Below are 27,479 nucleotides of genomic sequence, written 5' to 3' on the forward strand. Positions count from 1 at the left end.
CTCTGTGTGGGGCAAATCCTAGGCTGAGGCTGTGTGTAGGGAGATCCATGAGGTGTGTGTGTGGGGAGGGGGGAATGTGATCCCCACTTGATTGAGAGAGATTCGTTATCAGCATGGATAGAGACAAGAAAGCGTTCCATTCATTTGGCGTGTCAAACCGCTGACCTCTGACCATCACAAGACGTTGCCTGACGACACCAAGCCAGGCTTTCTTGTTCATTCAGAGAATGAGCATGTCAGTAACCTTAAAGTCGTGTCAGTTTGGGCTGTTTTAGTTCGTTCCCTTTCTTTTTATGGCAGCGGTCTCTCAAAAGGCAGGACTGGAGAGAGACAAGAGACCTGCCAAACAAATTTGCCTCAGAGTCCCCATGTCTACAATCACAATCATAAATGGAGCTGCCAGAGCCCAGGGCCTAATAAATTCCACTCTCCTCACAGTTTATCTGCTTCTTTTTGTGTGTGTTTGTGTGTGTGTGTGAGAGAGAGAGAGAGAGAGAAAGAGACAGAGACAGAGACAGAGAGAGACACTCAGAAAGAGACAGAAATTCAGAAAGAGAGAGAAACAGAGATAGAAAAGATACAGAGAAATTTAGAAAAATAGAGAGAAAGAAACAGACAGAAGGACAGAAAAAGACACACACACAGAGCACAAGTTAGAATGGTCAAGAGTTCTCTCTACTGGCTGTGGTGTGGGGTTGCCCTTAGTGTCCTCAATAAGATGCTTGTTCTGTGAGTGATCAAGGCAAACTAGGGGGAGGGGAACCCCACAGCATCATTTGACTCCTAACATACCCAGGATTTGAGGGTTAATTTATCTGCAAAGGCAAGTAATGGTTGTGTGGACTTGTCAGGTTGACATACAGCTGTAATACTGAGGTGACATTGACATCCCAAGAAACATTTTGAAAAACACCATTACAAGTGCAGCAAATATCAAAGCAAAAATTAATTCTGACTCAATTCTTTCCCCTTCCTTGAGCTCTTTCAGGTTTACAAAGCACTTTCATTAAAACAACATTGTGAGGTATGTAGTGTGCAGGGATGTGTACAAGCACAAAAACAAAAAAAAATAGATAAATATTAATAAATGGATATATATATATATATAGACATGTATGTGTGCACAGAAATATGTGAGTGTATGTGTATATGTATTTGGTCTAGACCTCTGATTTCTTTGAGTCAGTGAACTTCCAAGGGGAGGAGTCCCTCTATCAATGCAGATCAATAATCACTCTCTATACACTTTTAGGGAGTTAGTTGTCTGAGGGCACTGAGAAGTTAACCAGATTGTTCAGGGTTACATAACCAGTATGTGTCAAAGATAAGACTTGAACCTAGGTCTTTATATATAGCCATCATCTATCTATCTATCTATCTATCTATCTATCTATCTATCTATCTATCTATCTATCTATCTATCTATCTATCATCTATCTATCCATTCATTTATTTATCTATTTATTTATTCAATCATTTATTTATTCATTCATCTATTTGTTTCATTTATTTATTTACTTGCTTATCTATCTATCTATCTATCTATCTATCTATCTATCTATCTATCATCTATCTATCTATCTATCATCTATCTATCCATTCATTTATTTATCTATTTATTCAATCATTTATCTATTTATTCATTCATCTATTTGTTTCATTTATTTATTTACTTGCTTATCTATCTATCTATCTATCTATCTATCTATCTATCTATCTATCTATCTATCTATCTATCTATCTATCTATCTATCTATTTATTTATCTGAACCTAGGTCTTAGCTCCCAGGCCTGCTTTCTCTCCACTATTCCATGGTACAAATGTTATTATTCCTATTTTACAGATGAGGAAACTGGAGGTTCAAAGTGTTTATGACTTACCATGGGTCACTCAATATAGGCTCCAGGATTAAACCTAGGCCTCTCACAATTCCAAATCTATCACATTGTCCACTTCTCCATACTGTTTCCCTAATTCTAGCTTAGATATACAACTTTATTCAACCATTTTTGCCATTTGTATTTCTATATATTACACACTACAAAATGCTATCTTTGCTTCCATATTACATATACACACGTAAATAAGGAAATAGGACTAGATAATCTATAAGGTATCATTTGCCCCTCTGAAATTCTATGGCTTATTAATCTATTGAAACTGGCAACCTAGTTGTTAAAATGCTTTTAAGGTACAAGCTTAAGTACCTCCTGAAGAGTTAGGAATTTGGTCTTATTGTATTCAAAAATAGAAAGGTAAAAATGTTGTCCAAGAATTTGTCATTCACAGTTTAAAAAAAAAATAACCACCTAAAGTGATGGAATGCCTTTTTTTATAGATGAAAGATGTTAACTGAAAGAAATTTCATTCAGCTTCTGAAGAAGTCTCCTTTGAGATCATCACAGAAATCATCTGAACATATCTATGTTGTCTGTGGAACCTCAAATGTACCAAAGCTAATAAGAGCATGAAAAAGAGCAATGCTCTCAGTTTCTGAGTCATTGGAATTTTTTTTTTTAAATCACAGACCCTCTTTCCAGGCCCCTAGACAAGTTAAACTTTTTCTTGGTTAAAAAATCTCTAAAAACAACATGTTCTATACAGAATTACTATAAATACAATCTTTAATTACATCAGAAAATACATTAGAGGTCAGGGAAAATGTCATGATAGAAATAGTGATAATAATAGTGAACATTGATATAGCACTTAGTCTGTGCCGGACACTGTGCTAAGCATTTTACAAATGTCTCATTTGATTTTCACGACAACCCTGGGAGAGAGGTGCTAATGTTCCCCATTTTTACAGGTGATGAGACAGACTGAGGCAGACAGAGGCTAAGTGATTTGCCTCTGGTCATACAGCTAGTAAGTGTCTGAGAACTTAAATTTGAACTCAGGTTTTCCTGAGCAAAGATCATAAAAACACACATGTTTTTAAATACTTTTAAAAAAGTGTCTTTTATGAACAAGTTCATCTACTTTAACAAAGATGTGGAATTGCAGAGTTTAAAGGAAACTCAGAGGTCATTTGAGGCAGTATTGTGGAAAGACTGTTAGATCTGGAGTCAGAATAGTTTTGGGTTTAAATGTTGCTTTGTTGTTTAGTTGTTTTCAGTAGTGTCTGACCCCTTTGGGGGGCTTTCTTGGCAAGGATGCTGGAACGGTTTGCCATTTCCTTCTACAGATCATTTTACAGATGTGGAAACTGAGGCAAAGAAAATTAAGTAACATGCTCAGCGTCATAGAGCCAGTAAGTTTCTGAGGCTGGATTTGAACCCATGTCTTCCTGACTCCAAGCCCAGATCTCTGTCTATTGCGCCACCTAGTTGATCCTCCCAATGCTGCACCTAACATATTTAGCTATGTGTGGCTCAGTCATTTAATCTCTCTTAGCGTTATTATTTTTTTTTTCATTTGTAAAGTGGAGATAATGGTACTGCCTACCTCCCAGGGTTGTTAAGAGGATCAAAAGAGCTAATATATGTAAAGTACTATATATGTAAAGTACTTGGCAAATCTTAAGTGCTTTGTAAATGTGAGCTACTCAATTTTAGAGATGAGGACCCTGAAGCTCAGAGAAGTCAGCATGTCGGATATGGAGGAACCTTAAGGATCATATAGTTTAATTGTGCTATTTAGCAGACAACCAGAGAGGTGGTGACTTGCCCAAGGTCACACAGCTTGTAAATAACAGAGCCAGAGCTTAAACCCAGGTTTACCTACTCTAAGTCCAGTGTTCTGATCACTCTATACCAGGGTCCCTACTTTAGTGGCAGAGTTATAATAATGTTAATAATGCAGAGATACTATAATACAAGGTGGGCCAAAAGTCACAAAGGGGTTTCATATTAATAATGCCTTTATTTTTTTGTTTTTTAATTTACAATACAATAGCATTATGTACAGTATATATGGGAAATGAATTTACATTATATGTAAAAATCAAATCTCCTAAATGGTAAATAAAGAAAAATTAATTTTCAAAAAGTTATTAAACATGATGACTTTGTCCCACTCTGTAATTCATGCTTGTATAGATAGTGAGTTTTCAGGGTCTTCTATATGTTATTTCACTGACTCCTTACAATTGTCTTGTGAAGTAGCTTAGGCTATTATGTTCATTTTATAGAGGTATAAAAGGCTAGCTCTAGGTTGTGCCGCTACTAACATCAGAGTTCAGTTCTAGAATCCACAGAATTCTTGATACATAGTTCAATGCTCTTTACCTTGGACCACAGTGATGCAAAATCATTAAACTATTTTGAAAGGTTCTTTGTTTTTGTGTACTTAAAACAATGGCAAATTCCTTCCTCCATCCCTCCCTCTCATCTTCTCTCCCTCCCTTCCTCCTCCTCCTCCTCCTCCTCCTCCTTCTTCTTTTTCTCTTTCTTTCTCTCTCCCTCTTTCACCCCTCCCCCCTCTTTCTTTTTCACCCTCCAAATGTTTGTTGATTGAATTGGATTAGATTAGACTGAACATATGTTTCCATTATTTCTTTAGAATATCCAGTATGTGAGCAGTTGACCTTGTGCCAACGGGCATGTTATAACACAAACCAGCGGTGTGATGGGAAAATAGACTGCCGGGACTCCTCTGATGAAGCCAACTGCAGTAAGTACCACTTGGGGCATGATTGCGTGACTGGTTCTCTTTTTAAGCATGATGTATATTCTTCCTACAAGATAAAAAATGACAAGAAATCCTTTCCCAGCTTGGTTTGAATGGTAGAAATGAATTTGGCATTTTTCTTTCCCATCCTCATCTTGTGTCCTAGCTCAGAGATGCCTGAACACCCAGTTTCAGTGTGCCAATGGAGAGTGCATCCCTCGATCCTTTGTCTGTGACCATGATGACGACTGTGGAGACCAGAGTGATGAACATGATTGCAGTACGGTGATTCTGTTATTTTGGGCCCTGTTGTTCAAGACTAACATTTTTTAAACACCCTATTTATTCTTCTGAAACAAAAGAGGTATTAAGCTAAATGGCTTTTGGAACCAGAAGATAACTTAGAAACCTTGCCAAAAGTGTTACTTAAGGAGCAGCTCAGTGGTGCAGTGGATAGAGGCACCGGCCCTGGGATTCAGGAGGACCTGAGTTCAAATCCGGGCCTTAGACACTTGATACGTTACTAGCTGGGTGATCCTGGGCAAGTCACTTAATCCCCATTGCCCACAAAAAAGTGTAACTTAGCCATGATGGTGTGACTCTCAAAGTCTCTTCCAAAGAAAATCTGCCACGGGATAGGGGTTGAAAGAAAGATGATGGACAAAATTGTTCACTCCCCAAAGTCCTCATCCTTAAGAAGCCTCATATTTAGTTGTTATTGTTATGATTTGTTTTTTTTTTGTATGTGAGTGTAATGTGTTTTCTAGGAATTCTAATTGTCCCATTTTCCAGGAATAATAGCTTTTACATTTGAGAGGTAGAATAAGAATGAATGAGTGAAAAAGCATTTATTAAATACTTCTTATGTGCAATGCTGGAGATAAAGATACAACATTGAAAGACTTGGCAGTGTTACTGTGGCAGTAAGGAGAGCACTTATTTTGTTTCACTTAACCCTTTTGTTGAATTCATCCCTCACAGTTAGTTGAAAATTCCTATGGGACAAAAGTTGGGAGCCAATGAAGGAAATTCCAAGAGACAATAGGTTATGAATGAATGAGCAAATGAAAAAACACTTTCTATGTGCCAAGAACTATGCTTTGTGAGCTTTTGGAGAGCAGGGACTGTCTTTTTTGATTCTTTTTGTATCCTCTGTGTTTAGTAACAGGCTTGGCACACAGTAGGTATTTAATAAATGCTGATTGCATTGTCCAATAGAACACCAATCACAAGGAAAACAAACATAAAAAGTAAGATAATCCCTGCTTTCAAAGAGCTCTAAGGAGTGGAGACAAGATATTTGGAGGTTTTAGTTGCACGCTGGATGAAAAGGACCCAGAGATCCTTATGGTTTGGAAGCAAAGGCACATTGTCTTTTCCATGAATCAGACTATATTCTTTTCGGATGCTGAGCCATTTGACTGTGCTGAGGACTTTGGGGATGAGAACATTTCTTACATGTGTCCCTCAGTCATTGTTGACTGTTGAGGAGGTGGGCACTGTTATACTTGCAAAAATATTTGCCAGGTTGCATCTCCACATGATTTTCTTTCCTGGAAGATGACTGCAGGAGTGTCCAGGAAGTAAAGGGGAATGAGGAAGCAAGGAGGTGGGTGGTACTGTGGTTCCCATGTCTCTTCTCCATAGAGATTGCTCTCATGGATATTGGTCAAGGGTAGAAGAATGGCAGATATCCTAGGGAAGTACTGTTTTTTAGGACTTTTAAGCACAATATCCTGGGCTATTTCAATTAGTAGAGCAGGAGAAGGAAAGAAAAAGAACTCAGGTCTTCCATGTGAGATGATAATGATGACTAAGAGGGCATTTGCTAAATGAGAAACAAATAACATGAACCTCATTGTCCCATGCATAGGCCTTGCCTTCTCATTTCTCCATGTTGTGTGGATGCAGGGATAGTAGACAAAAAGTGAAGGTTACCTAACAACGTTTTTTAAATGTGCATATTTCTTAACAACTATTTCTATACTTAGAGGAATATACAAAGGATGTGTGGTTTTATGCATATTGGGAACTGCTACTTTGGGAACTCCCTCTACTACTGGAGACTGGAAGCCATCTAGGGCTCAGTAGTTCCATGGAGTTTTCTGGGGAACATAGATGTTAAGTACATGTCCAGTATTACACAGCTATTAAGTGTTAGAGGCAGGATTTGAACCCAGATATTTTAAATTCTAAGCACATCACTCTAGTTAGTACCTAACCTGTTCCTAGCCTGTACAAGGCTACCTTTCTCTTTTCATATTTTTTTTTAGAGATAATGCATCAGCAAATCAAGGAAGTATGGAATATCAGAGAATTGATACATCTATTATCTTGTGATTAGCAGTAGTGATAATTTCATTGATAGATTTTTAATGAAAAAAAAAAAAAACCCTGATACTAATAGTACATTTTCTTGTAAATTCAGTCTAGTCTTCTTCTTGCATGAGGGATCCTGACCCAAGAGCCATTGAGTATTGGGGCAGATTCCTTTGTCAAAAAGAGATAGTAACATTTGGGGTTGAAGTCATTGATGGAAGATTCTGTGCAAATATCAGTCTTACTTTCAAATGGCCACTCATCAGGTGAACACTTTCTTCTAGGGCTACCAACTCCTCCCCCAATTCTAGATTAATTCTCTGGATGTGTGAGTACCCTAGAGTCATTCCTTTTTATTCTTTTGTTTTTTGACTAAGGAAACATTCACATGACTTCGTTAGCTCTAGATGTTTCAGCTGACAGGTAGACCTTATAAAAAGTGGGACTTGGATTAGATAATTTCCAACGTCCCTTCCCCTTTAACATACTATTAACCTACGATTCTAATTTGATTATTCTTCAAGGTTTATATCTGAGGAGTGAAGTTGTTGTTCTTATTTCTTAGCCTATCAAACGTGCAGAGGAAATTTCTTTACTTGCCCAAGTGGCCGTTGCATTCATCAAAGTTGGATTTGTGACGGTGATGATGATTGTGAAGATAATGCAGATGAAAATGGATGTGGTGAGTAGAGGACTTACTTCTCTCCTAGAGGACATTTCCTGTGGCAAAGTATATTTTTATGTGAATTGCTTTTCAGGGCACACACTCTGTCTCCTCATTAGAATTTATAGACATGCAGAGTTGTTCTTCACCTAGGGATTTGGTGGGGCTGAGGTAATTCAATAATTGGAGTGACAGTAACAGTGACCTGGACAGGCAGTCAGTAAAGAAAAATCAGGTATTTAAAAAGATCTATGTTTCATGTACATATGATCAGCTGGAGAAATTCCCTTGCTATCACTAAGCATATTGGGTAGAATTATTCTCCACACATCTATACCACCTTCTCTTCCCCTGTAGCCTGGACACATAGTAACTCAACTCAACTCAACTCAAACTTTTATTAAACACCTATAGTCCAAATGAGATCTGGGGCATTCTTATTTCAATTTCCACTCTCGCAAATGAGTCTCAGGTCCTAGAACAAGGCTTTCAGTGTTTTAGTTTTACCTCCAAGGGATCTGGAGGTGATAATATAGTGCCATTGGCTCAAACCTCCACTGATGTGCTTCCTCCCAAGAATATCAATTGAGAATTAGCTTGTTGTTATTGAGCATTGCCTGACTCTTCATGATCACATTTGGGGTCCCCTTGACAAAGATACTGGAATACTTTGCCATTTTCTTCACCACTTCATTTTACAGATGAGAAAACTGAGGCAAACAGGGTTAAATGACTTGTCCAGGGTCACATAGCTACTAAGTGTCTCAAGTCAGATTTGGACCCAGGTCTTCCTGACTCCAGGGTGCCCTAAGAATTAGCTTACCCTTCCTTAAGTATCTTTTAGAAAGGGGTACTTACTAAGGTATTACAGTGAGAACATCTGATATATAACATCTCCCTAGAAGTCTGTGACTTACTTTCCCACAAGCACATGCAGAGTCCAGAGGAAGGTAGGCTCAAGCACCTGTGGCAGAAGTATTATTCATAGTTCCTAGTTGCTGGAAGTCCTTTTCTCTCATTCCTGGGATGCTCAAGAATAATCTCACCACACTCATTCTCCTAAGAAAATGAGTATGTGTCCAGTGTCTCCTTCTCTCCTGCTGCAGACACCGTTTCTACATGTTGTGGTCCTAAGGGAATGATGATTGTGGTTGAGAAGAGGGGAAGTCCCAAATCCTCCAGATTTTTCAAAGTTTGCAAGGTCCTCCTTGAGTCAGAGGGTGGGGGATGGGAAGTATACCCAAGGCCACAGTGGAATACTGTGTTTCAGTCTTTCAAATAAACACAGTTCTAATTCGCTTGGCAATTTGGATCAAGTTTTCATCAATTCTTATGCAACATCACTAGCTTGAAGGATTTTTTTGCACTTTCTCTAAAGTCTATTTCTCCTACATAAGGTGGTTTCAATCACATTCTTATACACCTACTATATTCAGGCTAGGGTCTTAGCAAGTTTTTGCTCTTTTGTGACTTCTTATATCTGTAGGGATTCATTTTAATGTGATCTAATTTGTTAAAAAAAATCAGGGGTGGACTTCGGGGACGGAGATAAAGTCAAAGAGGACAAGGCAGTATAATTTTTCACTGGCACTGGTCCAGCCATGGAATGGTCCTAGCACCTTTTGGATGAGCCCATGGGCATGTGGCACTTTTTTCCTTTGCTAACTCAAATTTCCCAGTAAAATAATGACATGGTAAAGGCTGGGGAATGTGAATGGGATTAGAGTGTGGGAGGAATAGGAGAAAATGAGGTTAAGGCGGTAGAGATCAGAGATCATATGGGGGAGGAATTGCTTAGAAGTGGACCCCCTCACCACTCTGCTAGATTCTTCTTTGGTTCTGCTGCTTTGGGGATGTCCCAGAGTCCAGTTTGCTCACAAACTCCATGTCACAAGAGCAAGTAATCATAGAGGTCACCATTCCAGGTGAGACAATGGAGGTTGCTTTTCTATGAGAATCTCTTGGTTTACACATTAAATGATTTTCACATTAAGTGGCCAGAGAAAGGGGACTAAAAACTCCATTTCTATTTTATTCTTTCCAGTCTTATTGGGACCATGATAGTTTTAGCCCCATATTTGCCTTTCTCCACATGCTCAGGTGTTCCAGACAGTCCTGATTGCACAGTTCATTGTTTAAGTGAGAGTTATCTAACACAGGACCCCAACATTCCAGGGCAGCTAGAACTAGATTAAAATATAATCTGGAAATATTTAACAAAATAAAAAGAAACAACTTTACATTTTAAAACTAAATTAATGGATGGCTGTCAGGGATCTCTATTATGGATTGAAGGCTCCGTTTCCATTTGAGTTTGATAGCACTAGTTTAAGTAACTAGTCTTCTTCTAGGGGAGAGGAGAGGAGATTGTCTTGCCTATGTATCATACAAATCCACGTCTTCTTGTAACTACCTGATTTTGGGCCATTTCCTTTAGCATTAGTGTCTCCATCATAAGTATACAGGGATAAAAACAAAACTTGAATTAGCCAATTCTGCTCCTCATCAACTCGGATAAAATGCTAGTGAGAGAGCCAGATTAAAGTACTGGCTGGGAATGATTTGTGGATTATCTATTATTTATTTTACTGTATGTTTCATAGCCTCCCATTACCATGGACTAAAAAAAATATATTTTTTTTCAAAGTTTTGCTTTACTCATGTAAAAAATATTCATCATTATCCGAAATGGTTTGTATGTTTTTCTTCTTTTCTGTTCAGAAAGTAGTCATCATGAGTGTTACCCAGGAGAATGGGCCTGTCCAGGGTCTGGGCACTGTATCCCAATTGAAAAACTTTGTGATGGGAAATCAGACTGCCCTTCTGGAGAAGATGAGACAAATGTGACTGCAGGCCGACATTGTAGTGAGTATAAGAACTGTCAGGAGTGGGTTTTTGTTTTTGTTTTGTGGGGCAATGAGGGTTAAGTGACTTGCCCAGGGTCACACAGCTAATAAGTGTCACGTGTCCATGTCCAAGGCTGGCTTTGAACTCAGGTCCTCCTGAATCCAGGGCCAGTGCTTTATCCACTGCGCCACCTAGCTGCCCCCAGGAGTGGGTTTTTACGAAAGAGAGTCTGGGCTTTCCTTTCTACCTTGGGTGGCTATTCTATGTAGTGAAGAAAGATAATTATGACAGTAGTTCTTTAAAGTTTACAAAGTGAAATTTACAAAATTACAAAGCCTAGGGAAAGCCTGTTTTTTATCTCATTTGATCATCACAATAGTCCTGAAAGGTGAGTGCTGCACGTATCTCTATTTTATAGAGACGAAGGCTTGAAAAATTAAAAGTGTCATGTTTATGGTCACCAAGGTGGTCACACATCATTGGAAGCAGGTTTTGAACCCACTTCACCTGACTCCAGGTCCAGTACTCTTTTCCACAACACTGCCATCTTGTTGTGGCACTAAATTTAGAGTCCAAAGACTTGTGTTAAATCTCAGCTCTGTCACTTACTAAACCTTGGAACATATTCTTACTATCTCTGTGCCCCAGTTTTCTTGCAGTAGTTGCACTTCATGGGGTATTATGGGGACAAGATGAAGTAATACGTATAAAGTGTTTTTTAAATTGTAAATTTCTATATTTAATTCAATATATAGTTATTAAATTCTAATTCTTCCTAAAAGCATTAGGAGCTTACAGTGGGGGAAAGGACAAGTATGCTAATACATATGATACACATATAATAATAACATTTGCATAATGCTTACTTTGTGCTAGGCACTGTTCTAAGTACTTTATCAATATTATCTCACTTGATCCTCATAACAACCTACCTGGGAGGTAGGTACTATTATTGTCCCTGTTTTACAGATGAGGAAACTGAGATGAACAGAGATTAAGTGACTTGCCCAAGGTCACACAGTTAATGTCTGGAGGCTGGATTTGAACTCATGTATAGAAGATGGTTAAGAAAAGTTCTTTGGAATGTGAAGCGGGAAAAATAACTTTCACCTAGGGGCTGGAAGTGGATAAAAAAGGCTTCAAGGATGTGTGACTTGAGTTGAGCCCTGATGAAAGGGAAGGATTTAGAATGTTGGAAATAGGGGAAGGAAGACTTTTTGGCATTGGAAATGATATGAACTAAGGCACAGAGATAAGAAAGCATAGGATGCCAGGGAGATAGAGTCCAGTCTGGCTTGTATAGTGTGTGAGGGGGAACAGGTTGGAACCCAGTGGCATACTAGGTTCTGGGATTGATATGTTTTATTTGGTAGGTAATTGGGAACCATTGAACATTTTTGAGTAGATCTATGATATGAATCCAAGTAGTTATTAGGAAGATTTTTGGGGCAGTATTGAAGAAGATGGAGATGTTGGATACAGGAGGACTAGTTGGCGGACAATTAGGGTAGTAGAAGGAAGAAGAGATGAGGGCATGAATAGAGAGGTAGCAGTAAGAGGAAGAGGAAGGGGTAGTTGTGAGAGGTTTTGTGGAGGCAGAGGAATTTGGTAATTGGATGTGAGGGGTGAAGGAGAAGGAAGAGTTAGTAGCAACTTCAATAATATTGACCTATGTACATACTATTATTTTTATTATTATCACAGCTGTTTGATTTATAAAAAGATAGTTTGGAAATCTCCCCTCTCTATCTTGCAGATTTAAAATATATTGATTTTTATACATGAAGATAATATTACTGACTCATGGTTTAATAATATTAGATGGCATTTATTTAGCATTTTATGGTTTACAAAGTACTTTACAAATATTATTTCATTTTTATCCTTCCTGGATCCCTGGGAGCTAGGTATTATTATTATACTCACCCCCATTTTAGAGATGAGGGAACTAAGACAAACAGAAGTTAAGTGACTTTCCCGGGGCTACTTGATAGTAATTGTCTGAGTCAGCATTTGAACTTAGGTCTTCACTGTTCCCAGGTGCAGTGCTCTAGCCACTGTGCCATGAATTATAAGCTTTGGGTTGTTTTTATGGTCATCATGTTGATTTATGTTGAGCTATAAGCATTAGATTAAATTTAGTTAAAAATAAAACCCAACAGTATTGAGTTAGTGCCTACTACATGCAAGTCACTATGACAGTTTTGAATGTTTCTGTCCTATACTTCCTGACTTTAGAAAGGAAACAATCCATTGCTTTTAAGGAAAATTGGCTCTGCTTACTGCATTGCTAAAAGTGCTTTTCTTTGTATAGATATCTCTCAGTGTGCCACCCTGAGTTGTCAGCATCGTTGCCACTCTTCACCAACTGGAGGGATTTGTTATTGTCCCCAGGGTTATGTCATCAGTTCCAATGACAGCCGGACCTGTGTTGGTAAGTCAAAAATGGGAGAACCCATATGTAGGAATATTTATGAGCTTGATTATGGGGTCCATAATCATTGATATTAGGAAATTTCTACTTGTGGTTAGAGGTGATGACAGTTGTTAGTCTTTTATTTTTAGTTGTGTCTTCATGTCTCCATTTGGGGTTTTCTTAGGAAATATACTGGAGTGGTTTGCTATTTCCTTCTCTAGCTAATTTTACAGATGAGGAAACTGAGGCAAACAGGATTAAATGACTTACCAAGGGTCACACAGCTAGTAAATGTCTGGGGCCAGATTTAAAAAAAATAACTGAGACCACTGGGAATTTGGGACATTTAATTCAACAAATTAACTTAAATTCAATAAATATTTATTGAGTATCTTCTCTACCTAAGAAGGAGGAGAGGGAATATGCAGAGGGGAGTTTTGCCCTCCAGGCAGAGGGTGTCTATCATTTTATCACTGGGGGAATATCCTTCGGAGTAGAAATTCTCTTTGTGAATGCAGATTGGCAACTTGTTTTTAACTTATAGATACAGAACCATAAGATCTAAGGTTTAGGGCTGGAAGTCACCTTTGTGGTCCAACTCCTTGTTATGGATAAGGAAGTTGAGGCACAGGAAGGAGTCTATAAATGATTTGCCAATGGTCATGTGTAAATAGCAGAATTGAGACTTGAACTCAGATCCAAATCCATCACTCTTTTTACTCTCTCATGGTACCCTAAAGAGTTGCCCACAGGGCACTGATAAAGTTAGGTGACTTTCCCATAGTCACCCAGAAGTATGTCTCTGAGGTAGGAATAGAACCCACATTTTCCTAACTGCAAGACCAGAACTCTATTCACAAGAGATTTATAACCTAATATTCACCTTAGTGAATTGTAACGTAATTTTATAATTTGCAATGTAAAATTACAGTATAATTTTAGCAATAGAGAAGTAAGATTTACATGCAAGTATTTTTACTTCTCAATTATTCAGGATCTGTGGGTCAGCCTTTAAAATTTTTCTTCCTCTGAAGCAAAATACTATCAATTGCTTCTCTCTGATTCTTTATCCCAGTCACATCCAGAAAATCCGAGTGAAATCTGACACTTCCTATAAATGAAGGAATCCATTTGAGATGTAATGCTCCCTAAGTTCAGAGGGTTCCTTTACTTCTCTTTGCTGTTGTTCCTTCATCTGTAAAATAGATTTAGCCACCCCAGCCATTCGATGAAGTGTGAGATCCATGGATAAAAATCATCTAATCTTGACAATATGCTGAGTAATCTTTCATTTTTCTGGCCAGCAACAGAGTTCTAGGTCTCCCTGTGGTCTTCATGAAAGTCATACTGGTGGAAAATGGATTAGACAATGACTGGTCTTTGGTTTTCCTTCTAGAGAAATTCCCTCTCAGCATTCACTGACCTGCTATAAGCAACAGTATGAAAAGAATGACTCTGCATATATAAAGGATATTTGAGAACTTTGAAAATAAGCAGACAAGCATTTCTCTGCTGCAGAAGATAGATTTTAAATGGAAACTTTATCAAATGGTGCCCTTTATTTAAGAAGTAGATTTATTTTTAGGCTTTTAAAAAATTTTGGAAGGAAGAGTCCACACAGAAATATGGGAATGTTGGGATTGATTTATGAGAGATAGTGTTACTTGACTAGAAGTCTCCCACATTTTGGAAAGTAATTGTCCTAGTGTTCATTAAACAACAACAACAACAACAACCCAACACCTTGAAAAAGCACATATACAATGAATTTTTATTCTGTTTGACGGATGGCCTACTTTATATTATTGTGCCTTTTTGGGGGGGTTTTGTTTTGATGTTTTTGGAGGCAGAGTTAAGTGACTTGCCCAGGGTCACACAGCTAATAAGTGTCTAAGGCTGGATTTGAACTCAGGTCCTCCTGACTTTAGGGCTGGGACTTTATCCACTGTGCTACCTAGCCGCTCCATATTATTATGTCTTATAAAATTCTTTATTATGTAACTATATCCCCATACCTTTGGTAGAATGAATTTTCTCCAACATCTTGAATTGCCATCTGTATAAGATTCTCAAGGGTTCTCCAGGTCAATATTGTGAAGGATGATGACAAACTCGTGTTTTCCATATTTTAGATTTTGATGATTGCAAAATGTGGGGTGTGTGCGATCAGATGTGTGAAGACCGTGTTGGCCATCACCAGTGTCATTGTGTGGAGGGTTATGTCCTGGAACAACACCGACATTGTCGAGCTAACGTTTCCTGTAAGTGAATGGCAGAGAAAATGTCACTGCCATCATCTTTTGATTATTCAGGGATTGATTATATTCTTTGTGAATTATCTATGACCCTGGTTTTTTTCTTGGGGGCCTACGCCTATTATTATGTAATACATATTCCATTTAAAATTTCCTGACAAACATTTCATTTCTATTCCATTTACTGATCCTGAGGATAAACAATAAATGTGAGATTAATAATACATGTATTATTGCTTACATTTGGATGGTATTTTACAGTTTGTAAAACACATATCACATACATTGTTTAACCACATCCTTACAATAATCTCATATGGTTGGTAGTACAAGCAATGTCATCCACATTTTATAGCTGAGGAAACAAAAGTTCAGTGAGTTTATTTGATGGAGCTAGGGTTTGACCTAGGTGTGCTGACTCCATGTTTTTTAGCTTCATGGAGGCAGACCCCATCTTTATATGGAGCATCACATCAGATCCTTCCAACAGCAGAATCAGACTCCCTTGAATATTCTCATTTTGAAGTTCGTACTCCCTTTAGGGATGCCCACACTAGCCCTGTTTCCTATATGAGGAGCAGTTAACTCTTAGCTTATTTGTGGAGCAGACATGAGTAATAAGGTCCTGAGTTCAGTAAATCATCTCCCAGCTCAGCTTGTCTGCCCTACCCCTTTGCCTACATTTTCTTTGGTGACTCCTTTTCAATATTCCCAGGGAAGGGCTTTTCCCAGAACCCCTTAACTTTGTCTTCTTATGGTATGTCATGTTCGAACGTGAGAACTGCACAACATAGTTTAGAACAAAAGTTTGGATTTCATCTGCTGTATTCCCCTGTGAACTGTAGACCATCATCCCAGAGATTGCATCAACTTTGATTCTCACAACTCACCAGGACCCTCAACAGAATCTCCTTTTCTGATTAGAAAGATAGAGGGTGGAGCATAAGACCTCTTTCCAAAGCCTCCATTTTAAAAGGTCTCAGGGGCCAGCCATTTCTCAGCAGCTGTACTCCTGGGACTGGAGGACTCCACCGTCATCATGCCCCTCCACCCTTCAGCTTCCTGTTGTGGGTTGCCTTTCCGCATTAGATTATAAGCCCCTTGAGGGTAGGGACTGTTTTTTGTTTTCTTATTTGTATCTCTAAGTGCTTAGGACAGGGCCTGGCACATAGTAGGCACTTAATAAATGTTTATTGAATTGAATTGATATGCCAACATCTGTAGGAATAATTTTGATATTATTTATGTCATATTTAGTCAGGGGTCTTATAGTTCTGGTGGTGAAACTTGTGGAAGAAAATAGATTAAAAACTATGGGAGAAAGCTTGCTTAAAAATGTTGAGACATAAAATTGTTTCTGTTTTGGCTTTGGAGTGCTTTGGGGTTTTTTGGGTAGGGAGTCTCTCATTTAATTTTTTTTTTTTTTGCGGGGCAATTGGGGTTAAGTGACTTGCCCAGGGTCACACAGCTAGTGAATGTTAAGTGTCTGAGGCCGGATTTGAACTCAGGTCCTCCTGAATCCAGGGCCAGCGCTCTATCCACTGTGCCACCTAGCTGCCCAGTCTCATTTATTTTAATTATTTTCAATTGTTCTTTCATGAATTCCAGGAGATGAAAGCCAGTATCTATAGGTATTTATTGATGTTGGGACATGCTTATTGAGTGTTTCTGGGTATAAAAAGCCAACTTTTCAGATATCACTAGTAGTTCTAAGATGGCATTGTGATTCTGAGGCTGGGGGGGTGATCATAGATCCCACAGAGCTAGTAGGTATCACCCTAATTATGAAAGCCAAACTTATTATTTTATAAATGAGGGAAGTGAAGCTCCTTAGTGACTTGCTAAGAAGCAGGACTGAGGTTCAAACAGCGAAAATGTCACTGCCATCATCTTTTGATTATTCAAAGATTGATTCTGAATATAAACAATAAATGTGAGATTAATAATATATGTATTATTGTTTACATTTGGATGGTATTTTACAGTTTGTAAAACACATTACATACATCGTTTAATTACATCCTCACAAGATTCTGAATTCAAATCCAGGGCCCTTTCCACTATGCCATGCTGTCTCCTTAAACTGTTATTTTGAGAAATGCCAAAAACATTTATATATGGAATAGGGTTACATCATGCCACTAGTCTCTGCATTCAAGGCCTTTATAACCTAGCCCTATCCTACTTTTCCAAGTCTTTTTACACCTTGTTCCCTGATACAAACCCTTTGATTCAGTGATACTAATTCCTGCCTGTTCTATGAACAAAACACTCCATTTCTTGGCTCTGGGCATTTTCTCTGATTGCCCCCATGCCTGAACCACTCTACTCCCCTTAATTCTGACTAATGACCTCCATGGCTTCTTTTATGTCCCATATCTAATATTCCACCTCCTACAGGAAGCCTTCCCCAACCCCTCTTTTTTTTTCCCAGGGCAATTAGGGTTAAGTGACTTGCCTAGGGTCACACAACTAGTAAGTGTCAAGTGTCTGAGGCTGGATTTGAACTCAGGTCCTCCTGAATCCATGGCCAGTGCTTTATCCCCTGTGCCACTTGGCTGCTCCTTTCCCCAGCCCCTTTTAATTCCATGCCTTTCTTCTGTTAATTATTTCCTATTTATCTTGTATATGTCACTTGCTTTGTATATATTTGTTTGTTGTCTCCCCATTAGACTATAAACTTCTTGAAGGCAGGGACTGTTTTTTTTAAACTTAACCAGTTTTCCTTTCTTTTTATTTAAAAAATATGCACATATATATTTATTTTTATAAATATTTATTATCTTTCTTCCACTACACCTCCTTCTCAATTGAACAATTAAAATAAAACTTTTCAGCAGAATAAATTCCTACATTGGCCATGTCAAAAAATGCATTTCTTCTTATTTTCAATCTCATCTCTCTAGCAGGAGGTGGGTAGCATGATTCTGGACGTATACTTTAGGATTTCATTAATCATAGTTTTAAAGCCTTTGAAAACGATTTTCTTTTTTAAAAATAATAAACATTTTTACTTAAAGTTATGAGTTCCAAATTTTATCCCTTCTTCTCTCCCCCACCCTCCTACACTCCCTGAGGTGGTAAGCAGTTCGTTACCTTAGTTATTTGGTATTAAAAAACTTGCATGAAAGGACAAATGAAAGAAAGTGAAAATAGCCTTCTTCAGTCTTGTACAATCAATATCAGTTCTTTCTTTTGGGGTATTGTGTCAGGAGCTTGAGTGTTTAATTTTCCTCCCCATCTTAATACAGTTCCTTTCTTCATCATTAGTCCGGAGGACCTGTCTTTTGCCTCTTTTTGTATCCCCTAGCACTTAACACAGTGCCTGCACATGGTAAGTGCTTAGTAGATGTTTATTTGATTGATTCATTGAAATCACTACATGATTAGAGGAGATCCCTGGATAGGATCCAGGAGATCTGGTTCTTGTCCTTGACCCTGTTCCTACTGGAGCTCTTGAAAAGAACAAGTGGAAATAGAGAAAATAAATGAGGTCCCCCTTTATCCCAAATACCCCAACACCAAAACAAAAAATTTGAACAAGTTTTTTCCTATAGTTTTTAATCTACTTCCCCCCCACAAATTTCACCACCAAATCTGTATATAGTTTCTCAGTCTCTTCATTTCTAAAATGGGGATAACCATACTTGCTTTTGTTACCCTATGAGATTATAGTGACTGTGGATAAGACAAGAGGGGATATGGGAAAGCCCTTTGAAAAGTAGAAAGAGCCATACAAATGTCAGATGTTGCTATTTCTCCTTATTAAATGCAGTGAGTGATTTGTCTCCTCACCTTTAGCTGGTGTAGCATCTCTGATTTTCTCTAATGGTCGGGACTTGTTAATTGGTGATATTCATGGAATGAGCTTCCGGACCCTGGTACAATCTCAGAATCGTGGCGTAGCTGTGGGTGTGGATTTTCATTTTTACTTGCATAGGATCTTTGGGACAGACACTGTACAAGATAAGGTAAGTAGAAATTCTCAAGACCTGGGCCCCAAGAAGGGAGTGGGACCAAGAACAGAATGTGTTGATAGCTTTTCATTTTTGAGAGTAGGTGCAGGCAGTGCCTTTGTTTTCTAACAAAAAAGGCCCTTGAGATATTTTATGTTAATCACCACCTTTTCCATGCTATACTATTACATGTGATACATTAAACAAAGCAGCCTATTATATGGATTAGTCTTGAGCAACTTTTAATTTTATTCGAAATGGAGTCCAAGAGCCTAATTAAGAGAAATAGTAGACATTCTTTCAAAACTGGTTAGATATTGAGTCGTAATTTTTTGAAACTTGATCACTTAAAATGTAAAAAGTGCTGTGCTTTTCTGGATGATAAAAATCAGATTTCACCTTCATCTTCTAAATGCAACTGGAATTGGGGATTGGATAACAAATATTGACAGTACTTGGTTTAGCAAGCCAATATTTTGTTACATAGCCTTATTTGGAAAGTGAGATGGATTTAATTTCAGCTTTGAATAAAGTAGGGGAGATTTTAAGAAATCAATTTGTGAGACTCCTCAAAGGTAGGGGAGGTCTCTTTCTCTTTTTTGTCATTTTCCTTGATTTCCAATAGAGAATTCCAACACATTTTAATTGTAGCTTTCTTGGAATTTTGTAGGATGGGAGTCTGGTCCAATTGTAATTCTGATTTGCTCCAATAAGTAAAGGATCCTTGATGACTTCATGAGTGTGGGTTTTCCTTACTCTGATGTAGATAGCATCTTCTCTTTATCTTTGTAGACAGTTTTCATGAGTTGTGACATATAATTCATGACCACTGGGCAACTCTCTCATGAGTAGCCTCTTTAGAATAGGCTCGTGCCTCCTTTCTTCTATTTGGACACATCAGTTATTCTCTTTGGGGCTCACTTTCTTCATATGAAATAGCATGATGTCTTCCCTTTTTGTATTTGAATCCCCAGAGCATAGCACAGTGCTTGGCACACTGTACACACTTTGTTGCTTATTCATTCATCCATTTGTCTATTCTTTAATCTATTTTGCCTTCCTTCATTGAAAAATAATGGGTCTCTAAACATTTTAGAACATGTCCAATAGCAAGTTATACCTAGTAGACTGGCAGTTTCATGTGCAATAATTTTTTTATTATATTATGTTATGGAAATGCTTGTTTTATTCCATAAATTAAAAATATATTTTTTTAAATAAAAAGAATGGCTCTTACCTTTACATAGTCATTTGCACTTAAATTACTTTATGAAATACATTATGTTAAAACAGGATTATTTTACCTTACCTCCTTTAAAGGGTTGTTGTAAGAATCAAATAGGGTAATGTTGATGAAGCTCTTTACTACTGTGATGATCTGCTATTTCATTGGTGTAGGCATCCTTTCCACACTGAAAGATTACTAGATGCCCCTCCTCTCAGTGATGGTCTCATGTATTTTCTGTGACTGAAAAACTCCTTTATTACCTAGGTGCTATCCTATGTACAAATGGGCCCTTTTCTTCTTCCTTTGAGGATCATTAGTTCTTAACCATGGCTAAGAAGTTAGGTTAGCTTGCCTTTCCAAACTTAGGTTGGGCTCCAGATGAGAGATACGTGATGTCCCCCCACTTGGTCCATAAAATAAGATGTTCCATTTGGGAGCTTAATAAAACTTTGTGTTCTGCTGCAGCCGACCTAAAGGGTAATTGCCATGGCAAAGAGTTTTTTAGAGTCAGAGGTCTTGGATTTGAATCTCAGCTCTGTTGCCTACTACCAGCATGACCCTGGGCATGTCAATTCATTTTTTTATTTTAGCTTCCTAATCTGTAAAATGAGTGGTTGGTTGAGATTGCCTCAGAGTGGTCTTCAGGTTCTAAATTTATGATCCAATGAAATCAATAAAATGTATAGATTAGGCCTCCATCATCTTGGTACTCTCCTTTGTTGATGTACTTCCTACAGTATGGCACCAGAATGGAATATAATATTTACAGGTGGCCTAACTAGAGAAGAGTACAGGAGAACTATCATTTTCCTTCTTTGAATGCTTTGCCTCTTTACAAAAGATCTATCTCTTGGCAGTCGTATTGTACCACTGTCTACCATTCAACGTAGTAGGCCTCCTGAAATTCCCAAATGTTCTTCAAACAGACTGAATGTCTTAAAAGGATTTCTCAAGTTCCGTTTCAACCTCAGACTCTATGAGCTTTTAATATTATTACTTTTTTTCCGGGGGGGGGCAGGACAAGTGGGGATTAAGTGACTTGCCCAGGGTCACACAGCTAGTAAGTGTCATGTTTCTGAAGGCTAGATTTGAACTTAGGTCCTCCTGAATCCAGAACTGGTGTTGTATCCACTGCACCACCTAGCTGTCCCACCTATGAGCTTTTGAAGAAGTTTTTTGGAGTAAATAACTATAGAGAATTTGATTGCTTTCATTTAATTGTCATATGTCAATGCTGTGACACACACCATATATTTTTGTTTTGTTTTGTTTTGTTTTTGTGGGGCAATGGGGGGTTAAGTGACTTGTCAGGGTCACACAGCTAGTAAGTGTCAAGTGTCTGAGGCCGGATTTGAACTTGGGTACTCCTGAATTCAGGGCTGGTGCTTTATCCAACTATGCCACCTAGCTGCCCCCCACACCATATTTTTAATTTTATAATTTAAAAATTTTATTATTTCTGATAGAATATAGGGAATTTAATTAGGAACAGGTACTTCCTCAAGAAAGAGGTTTCTTATCTGTTAATCTGAATGTAGAAATTAGATGTCCCTTTTGGGAAAAACCCAGACTCATAAAAAGTTTTACTATAGAGTATAATGCATATAAAATATGATTCTACTGAAATATACTACTTGAATAAAACACAAAACTTTTTTTTTTTATTGGAAGTGGTGATTTGAACTCTGTCTCTTCTGTTTTTCTTCTTTGGCAAGGGCCTTCTTGGTGGTCCTGAACATTTCAAGTCAATTCAACAAATATTTATTGATTTATTTGTTGTGCTTGAGGCAGCTAGGTGATGTAGTAGATAGAGTGTTGGGTCTAGGGTTCAAATCTTCCTGACTTAAAATCTGTCCTTAGTCACATACTAGCTGTGTGACCCTGGACAAGTCACTTAACCCTGTTTGCCTCAGCTCCTTATATGTAAAATGAGCTGGAGAAGGAAATGGCAATCTATTCCAGTATCTTTGCCAAGCAAAGCACAAATTGGGTCATGAGGAGTTGGACATGATTGAAATGACACCACTACCACCACCACCACAACAAGAACCCTGTGTCCTTGTCACTGTGATTCTTGATCTGATTTCTTCTAGAAATACATTCTTTACTTCCCTTTATCTCTGGGAAGGCAGGACTCCTAGAATTTTTTATAATATCCAATCTTTGTTCTCTTCCTCTGGATTCAAACCCATTGGCTTGAAAAGAGAACATCCCTTTCTTCTTTAGAGGTGTCCCTGCAGAACTAGACTGGAATTTCTTAGATGTCTTCACCAGTCTCCACAGAAGCTGAAGGCTATTACTAGGTGTATTCCCCTAGTAGATTTATAGCAAAGACTGCCAAGAAACTGTTTACTGTAGATAATATGGGTCAATAAGAATAATGCTTTGATACTTAAGTCAGTATATGGACAGGTCTTCTCTATTGTAGATAGTTTTCATAAATTATTGTAACAGAAAAATAAACAAAGAAAAAAACCGAAAACAAATTCCTGGTGCCCAGCTTTCTGGTAACAAGGTGCTCTGCCTTTTGCCAGGCAGGCCCTTGGATGAGAGATATATAGCCCTTTGCCAGGACTGAACTGGAAAATTTCCAGCTTGGTAGAACCTTCCAGGCTTTGTTCTGTGCTGGCACGGTCTTTGAAAACCCAGGGTCACTTATATGCTATGATAAGGTATTAGACATAGAAATCAGTGAAAAAAAAAAAAAACAACAACAGTAAGAAAAGTTCAAAATTCCTTCAGTTTGGCTTTTTAGAATCGTTTTCTTATTCCTTGTTCCCCCAAAAGTGTTGAAAAAAGTAAAGATGAGATTTTTCTCAGTTTCTCCTTTTGTTCATGGATGTTCTTTAAAACATAATTTATTTTCCTCCTCTTGACAAATTAGTTCAATGGAGTGTACCTAGAAAACTACAGATTTGTGCTGAATTTTGGGTTCATGTGAATGCTTTTTTTCTCCTTGATAATTTCCTGGAATATGATGTCTAGACTTTTTTTTTTTTCTGATCATGGCTTTCAGGCAGTCCAGTGATTCTCAAATTGTCTTTCCTGGATCTGTTTTCCATGTCAGTTGTCTTTCCAATGAGGTATTTCACATTTTCTTCTATTTTTTCATTCTTTTGGTTTTGTTTGACTGATTCTGGGTGTCTCATGGAGTCATTAGCTTCCAACTGTCCAATTTGAATTTTTAAGGCATTATTTTCTTCAGTCAGATTATGCATCTCCTTTTCCATTTGGCCAAATGAAATTTTTAAGGAATTGTTTTCTTCAGTCAATCTTTGTGCTTCCTTTTCCAAGCTGCTGATTCTTTTTTCATATTTTTTGTGTTGCTTTCATTTCTCTCCCCATTTTTTCTTTTACTTCTCTCAATTGCTTTTTCTTTTTCTTTTTTTTCAGTTGATTTTTAAAATCCTTTTTGAGCTCTTCCTAGAAGGCTTTTTGGTCTTGAGACCAATTCATCTTCCCTCTTGAGGCTTCACATGTAGGCGATTTGAGAGTATTGTCCTCATCTGAGTTTGTTTGGCTCTCCCTGTCAATACAGAAGCTCTCAATGGTGAGAGCTCTTTTTTGTTTCTTGCTCATATTTCAGCTTATTATTATTATTTTTAAAGTTGAGGTCCACTCCTTGGGCACCAGGGTCACTGTTTCAAGCTTCTTGTGCTGGGAGATAGGGGCTATGTCGCTGGCTTTCTACTCTGAGGCCTCTATGGCTTGTGGATTTCTCACTGACCTGGGCTTGCTCCCTGTGCATGCTGGGATGGCCAGGCCTGGGTTGTGTCTGTCCTGTGGGTGACCCCCTAGCTGGCAGCCTCCCCTCTCAGCTGGTGCTTGTGGATCTCACCACTGGCCTGCTGCGCCACTAGTCTGCTGAGCCAGCATCAAGGGGCCTCAGTTGCTTTCTGCTGACTTGCCCCAACCACATACACGCTGCACTGTGCTGAGGTATGCTGTGCTCCACCTCCCCCCCCCCCACTTGAGTGACACCAATCTTTCCTGAAGTCTTTTAAATTATCTCAGGTTGGAAGATTGTGTCTCTCTGTCTTTTTGTAGGTTCCGTAGTTTCAGAATCTATTTAGAGGCTTGATTTAATTTGTTTTTGTTATCTTTTTTTTTTTTTTTGATGAGGCAATTGGGGTTAAGTGACTTGCCCAGGGTCACACAGCTAGTAAGTATCAAGTGTCTGAGGCTGGATTTGAACTCAGGTACTCCTGACTCCAGGGCCAGTGCTCTATCCATTGCGCCACCTAGCTGCCCCTCGATTTAATTTGTTTTTAAGGGGAACTTGGGAGAGCTCAGGCAGCTTACTGGCTTCTCTCCGCTATCTTCCATGTGAATGTTTTTTGCAAAAAAGGCTGTATTACATCTTGAGACTGTGAATGACATAGAGAGACAAATAGATCCTACACTTAGCTACACTAATGATCTTCAGAGGAAGAGAAAAAGGTCCTTATGTATAAAAACATCTAGAACAATTCTTTTTTTTAAATAAATGTTTTAATTTAAAATTTTGAGTTCCAGATTTCATCCTTTCTTCCCTTCCTCCCCTCCCTGATGCAGTAAGCAGATAGAGGTTATATATGTGCAATTATGTAAAACATTGCCATATTAGTTGTTTTATATTAAAAAACTTGAATAAGAGAAAAAATGAAAGAAAGTGAAAACTAGCATGCTTCAGTCTGTGTTCAATCAATACAAGTTTTTTCTTTGGAGGTGGATAGTATGCTTCATCATTGGTCCTTTGGGATTGTCTTGGATCATTGTATAGCTGAGAATGGTTAAAGTCATGCACAGTTCTTTATCAAATGATGAACAATTCTTTTTGTTAGAACAAAAACTGGAAACTGAGGGGGAATGGCCAGACAAGTTATGAAATAGGAATGTAATGGGATAGTATTGTGTCATAAGAAATCATGAAATAGATTGTTTCATAGAAACCTGGGAAGACTTGTATGAGATGATGCAGAGTGAAATGAGCAGAACTAGGAAAATAATTTATATGAAAACAGCATTGTAAAGAGCAGTTTTAAAAGGCTTATCAATGAAATGATCAACCATGACTCCAGAGGAGCAGTGATCAAGCCAGGTACCCACCTCCTGACAAAGAGGTAATAGATTTAAGACACAGAATAAATTATGTGTTTTGGGGGCACTACTGATGTGGAAATTTGCTTTACAAGGGTTTTGTCTTTCTTTTTTCAGTTTTTAGGAGGTAAGAGAGTAAAGGAAGTTAAGGATAGGGTTGCTTCCACCCCTCAAAAAAAAGAAGAAAAAAGAAAAGAGGTCATAAAAGAATTTTTAAAAGAACTAAAGGAAGTTCAGAAAGAGTTACAGACAAGAAGGACACTTTAAAATAATGCTGAGTTTATTGTATATTGAAAAAGGAAAGCAAACTGTAAATAACTGAGAAACAATCATGGACAATCTTCTTTTTCTCTTCTATGTATGTGGAAATGCATATTTAAATGATGTTTGTTAAGTTCAAAATAAAAATAAAATTTAATATAAAAATAAGAACTCGTGGTTTTCTTGCAGGTGTTTTCAGTTGACATTGATGGTGCAAATGTCCAGGAAATTCTGAATGTTTCTGTTGACACACCCGAGAACCTAGCTGTAGACTGGGTTAACAATAAACTCTATGTAGTAGAGACCAGCGTCAACCGAATAGATATGGTGAATTTGGATGGGACAAATAGGGTCACCCTTATTACAGAAAATTTGGGAAATCCTAGGGGAATTGCACTTGATCCAACTGTTGGGTAAGTGGCATAGGAATAATTCTAATGTCTCTTTATATTTCTAGAGCCTTATTTTTCCCTCAGCCTATTTAATTCAATGTGATTTCAATAAAAGCAGAAGAGAGATATAGCATGAACAATGAATAGAAAAGAAAAAAATACTTTTCATGGACATTGCATTGGAAAATCAAGAAAATGCATTCTGATATTTTGAGCCTATTAAGACTTGTGGGGCAGCTAGGTGGCGCAGTGGATAGAGCACCGGCCCTGGATTCAGGAGTACCTGAGTTCAAATCCGACCTCAGACACTTAACACTTACTAGCTGTGTGACCCTGGGCAAGTCACTTAACCCCAATTGCCTCACTAAAAAAAAAAAAAAAAAAGACGTGATATTTTCAGGTTCTTCCAAAATTAGGGTATTAGTGCTATATGTTTCTTGAGGGCAGAGACTGTCTTCTCTAAACTTTGTACCTCCTTCAGTACCTAATGTTTGTTGGATTTATGTTACTTGAATCCATCTAGTTCAAACATAATGACTTCATTTTGTTTTTTTTTTAATTTCACTGCAAAAAAGAAGTAATTTCAGTTTTTCCTCTATAGGAGATACGTGCAATGAGTCCTTATTGCTGGCATCTACCCTCTCATTAGCTTTTCCTGATTGGCATTAACCAAAATTAGCCTAAATTGATCTAATTTTTTTCACAGTTAATAAATATTGGCACCAGATGACAAACAAAGAGAGTAGCTGGATTTGTATGCTAAAGTGTGACAATCCAGATTGCAAACATTTTCACAGATCATTAATCTTGTAAAAATTCTGCTTACCTTGAAAAATTTGATTTATTTTTATCTGAGAATACTACCCTTCAATCTAAAGAACATCCTTTCTGCTATATATTATCGACCTGTTACTAAAAGAAAAATTCTGCATAAGGCATATGAACATTTATTTAATTCTCATAACACACATATTTGCACAAATACTATATGACACTTGGAAAAATTGAAGGTTATATTAAATTCTCTTTTGCCCTTGGCATTGATTTCCATTACCCTGATGCTTGACTGCTTTCTGGCTTTGGCTCTTAGGGCCTGGATGTATATTATGGCTATTTAATGGTTAAACTCAAAACAGTTGTCTAAATCTTACGGTATCAGGCACTTTCAAAATCAAGTGCTTACCTACATGAAGATATGCGAAGCAAATATGTAGTAAGTGTACTAAGAGAATTATTTCATCTCTTTGGGATAAATTACTTTTCAAGAGTATTTGACACATTTAGATAGCTTACTGTAGGATCAAGCTTAGTGTTGGATCTCAAACCATGCTTAATATTACCAATGAATATTATGTGTTTGGAACTTATTGGAATGACTTCTAATATGAATATGCCATTGACCTCATAAGTGATGGTGCTATCTTTTTAGTGTCTAACTAAAATAGACAGT

The 27,479-nt window shown here is 37.8% G+C and overlaps 1 protein-coding gene across 1 annotated transcript in view; it reads left to right on the forward strand.

Annotated features, from left to right (window-relative positions):
• The window catches only part of LRP2 (LDL receptor related protein 2), a 262,918-nt gene that overhangs the window by 68,167 nt on the left and 167,272 nt on the right, over positions 1–27,479 (forward strand). The window contains exons 5-12 of the mRNA XM_043995927.1: positions 4,505–4,615; positions 4,779–4,892; positions 7,497–7,613; positions 10,317–10,460; positions 12,757–12,876; positions 14,991–15,119; positions 18,915–19,084; positions 25,827–26,050. Of these exons, the coding sequence (XP_043851862.1) occupies positions 4,505–4,615; positions 4,779–4,892; positions 7,497–7,613; positions 10,317–10,460; positions 12,757–12,876; positions 14,991–15,119; positions 18,915–19,084; positions 25,827–26,050 (1,129 nt within the window). The remainder of the gene's footprint in view (positions 1–4,504; positions 4,616–4,778; positions 4,893–7,496; positions 7,614–10,316; positions 10,461–12,756; positions 12,877–14,990; positions 15,120–18,914; positions 19,085–25,826; positions 26,051–27,479) is intronic.

The sequence above is a fragment of the Dromiciops gliroides genome, chromosome 3 (assembly GCF_019393635.1).
Source record: "Dromiciops gliroides isolate mDroGli1 chromosome 3, mDroGli1.pri, whole genome shotgun sequence".
NCBI classification, from domain to species: domain Eukaryota; kingdom Metazoa; phylum Chordata; class Mammalia; order Microbiotheria; family Microbiotheriidae; genus Dromiciops; species Dromiciops gliroides.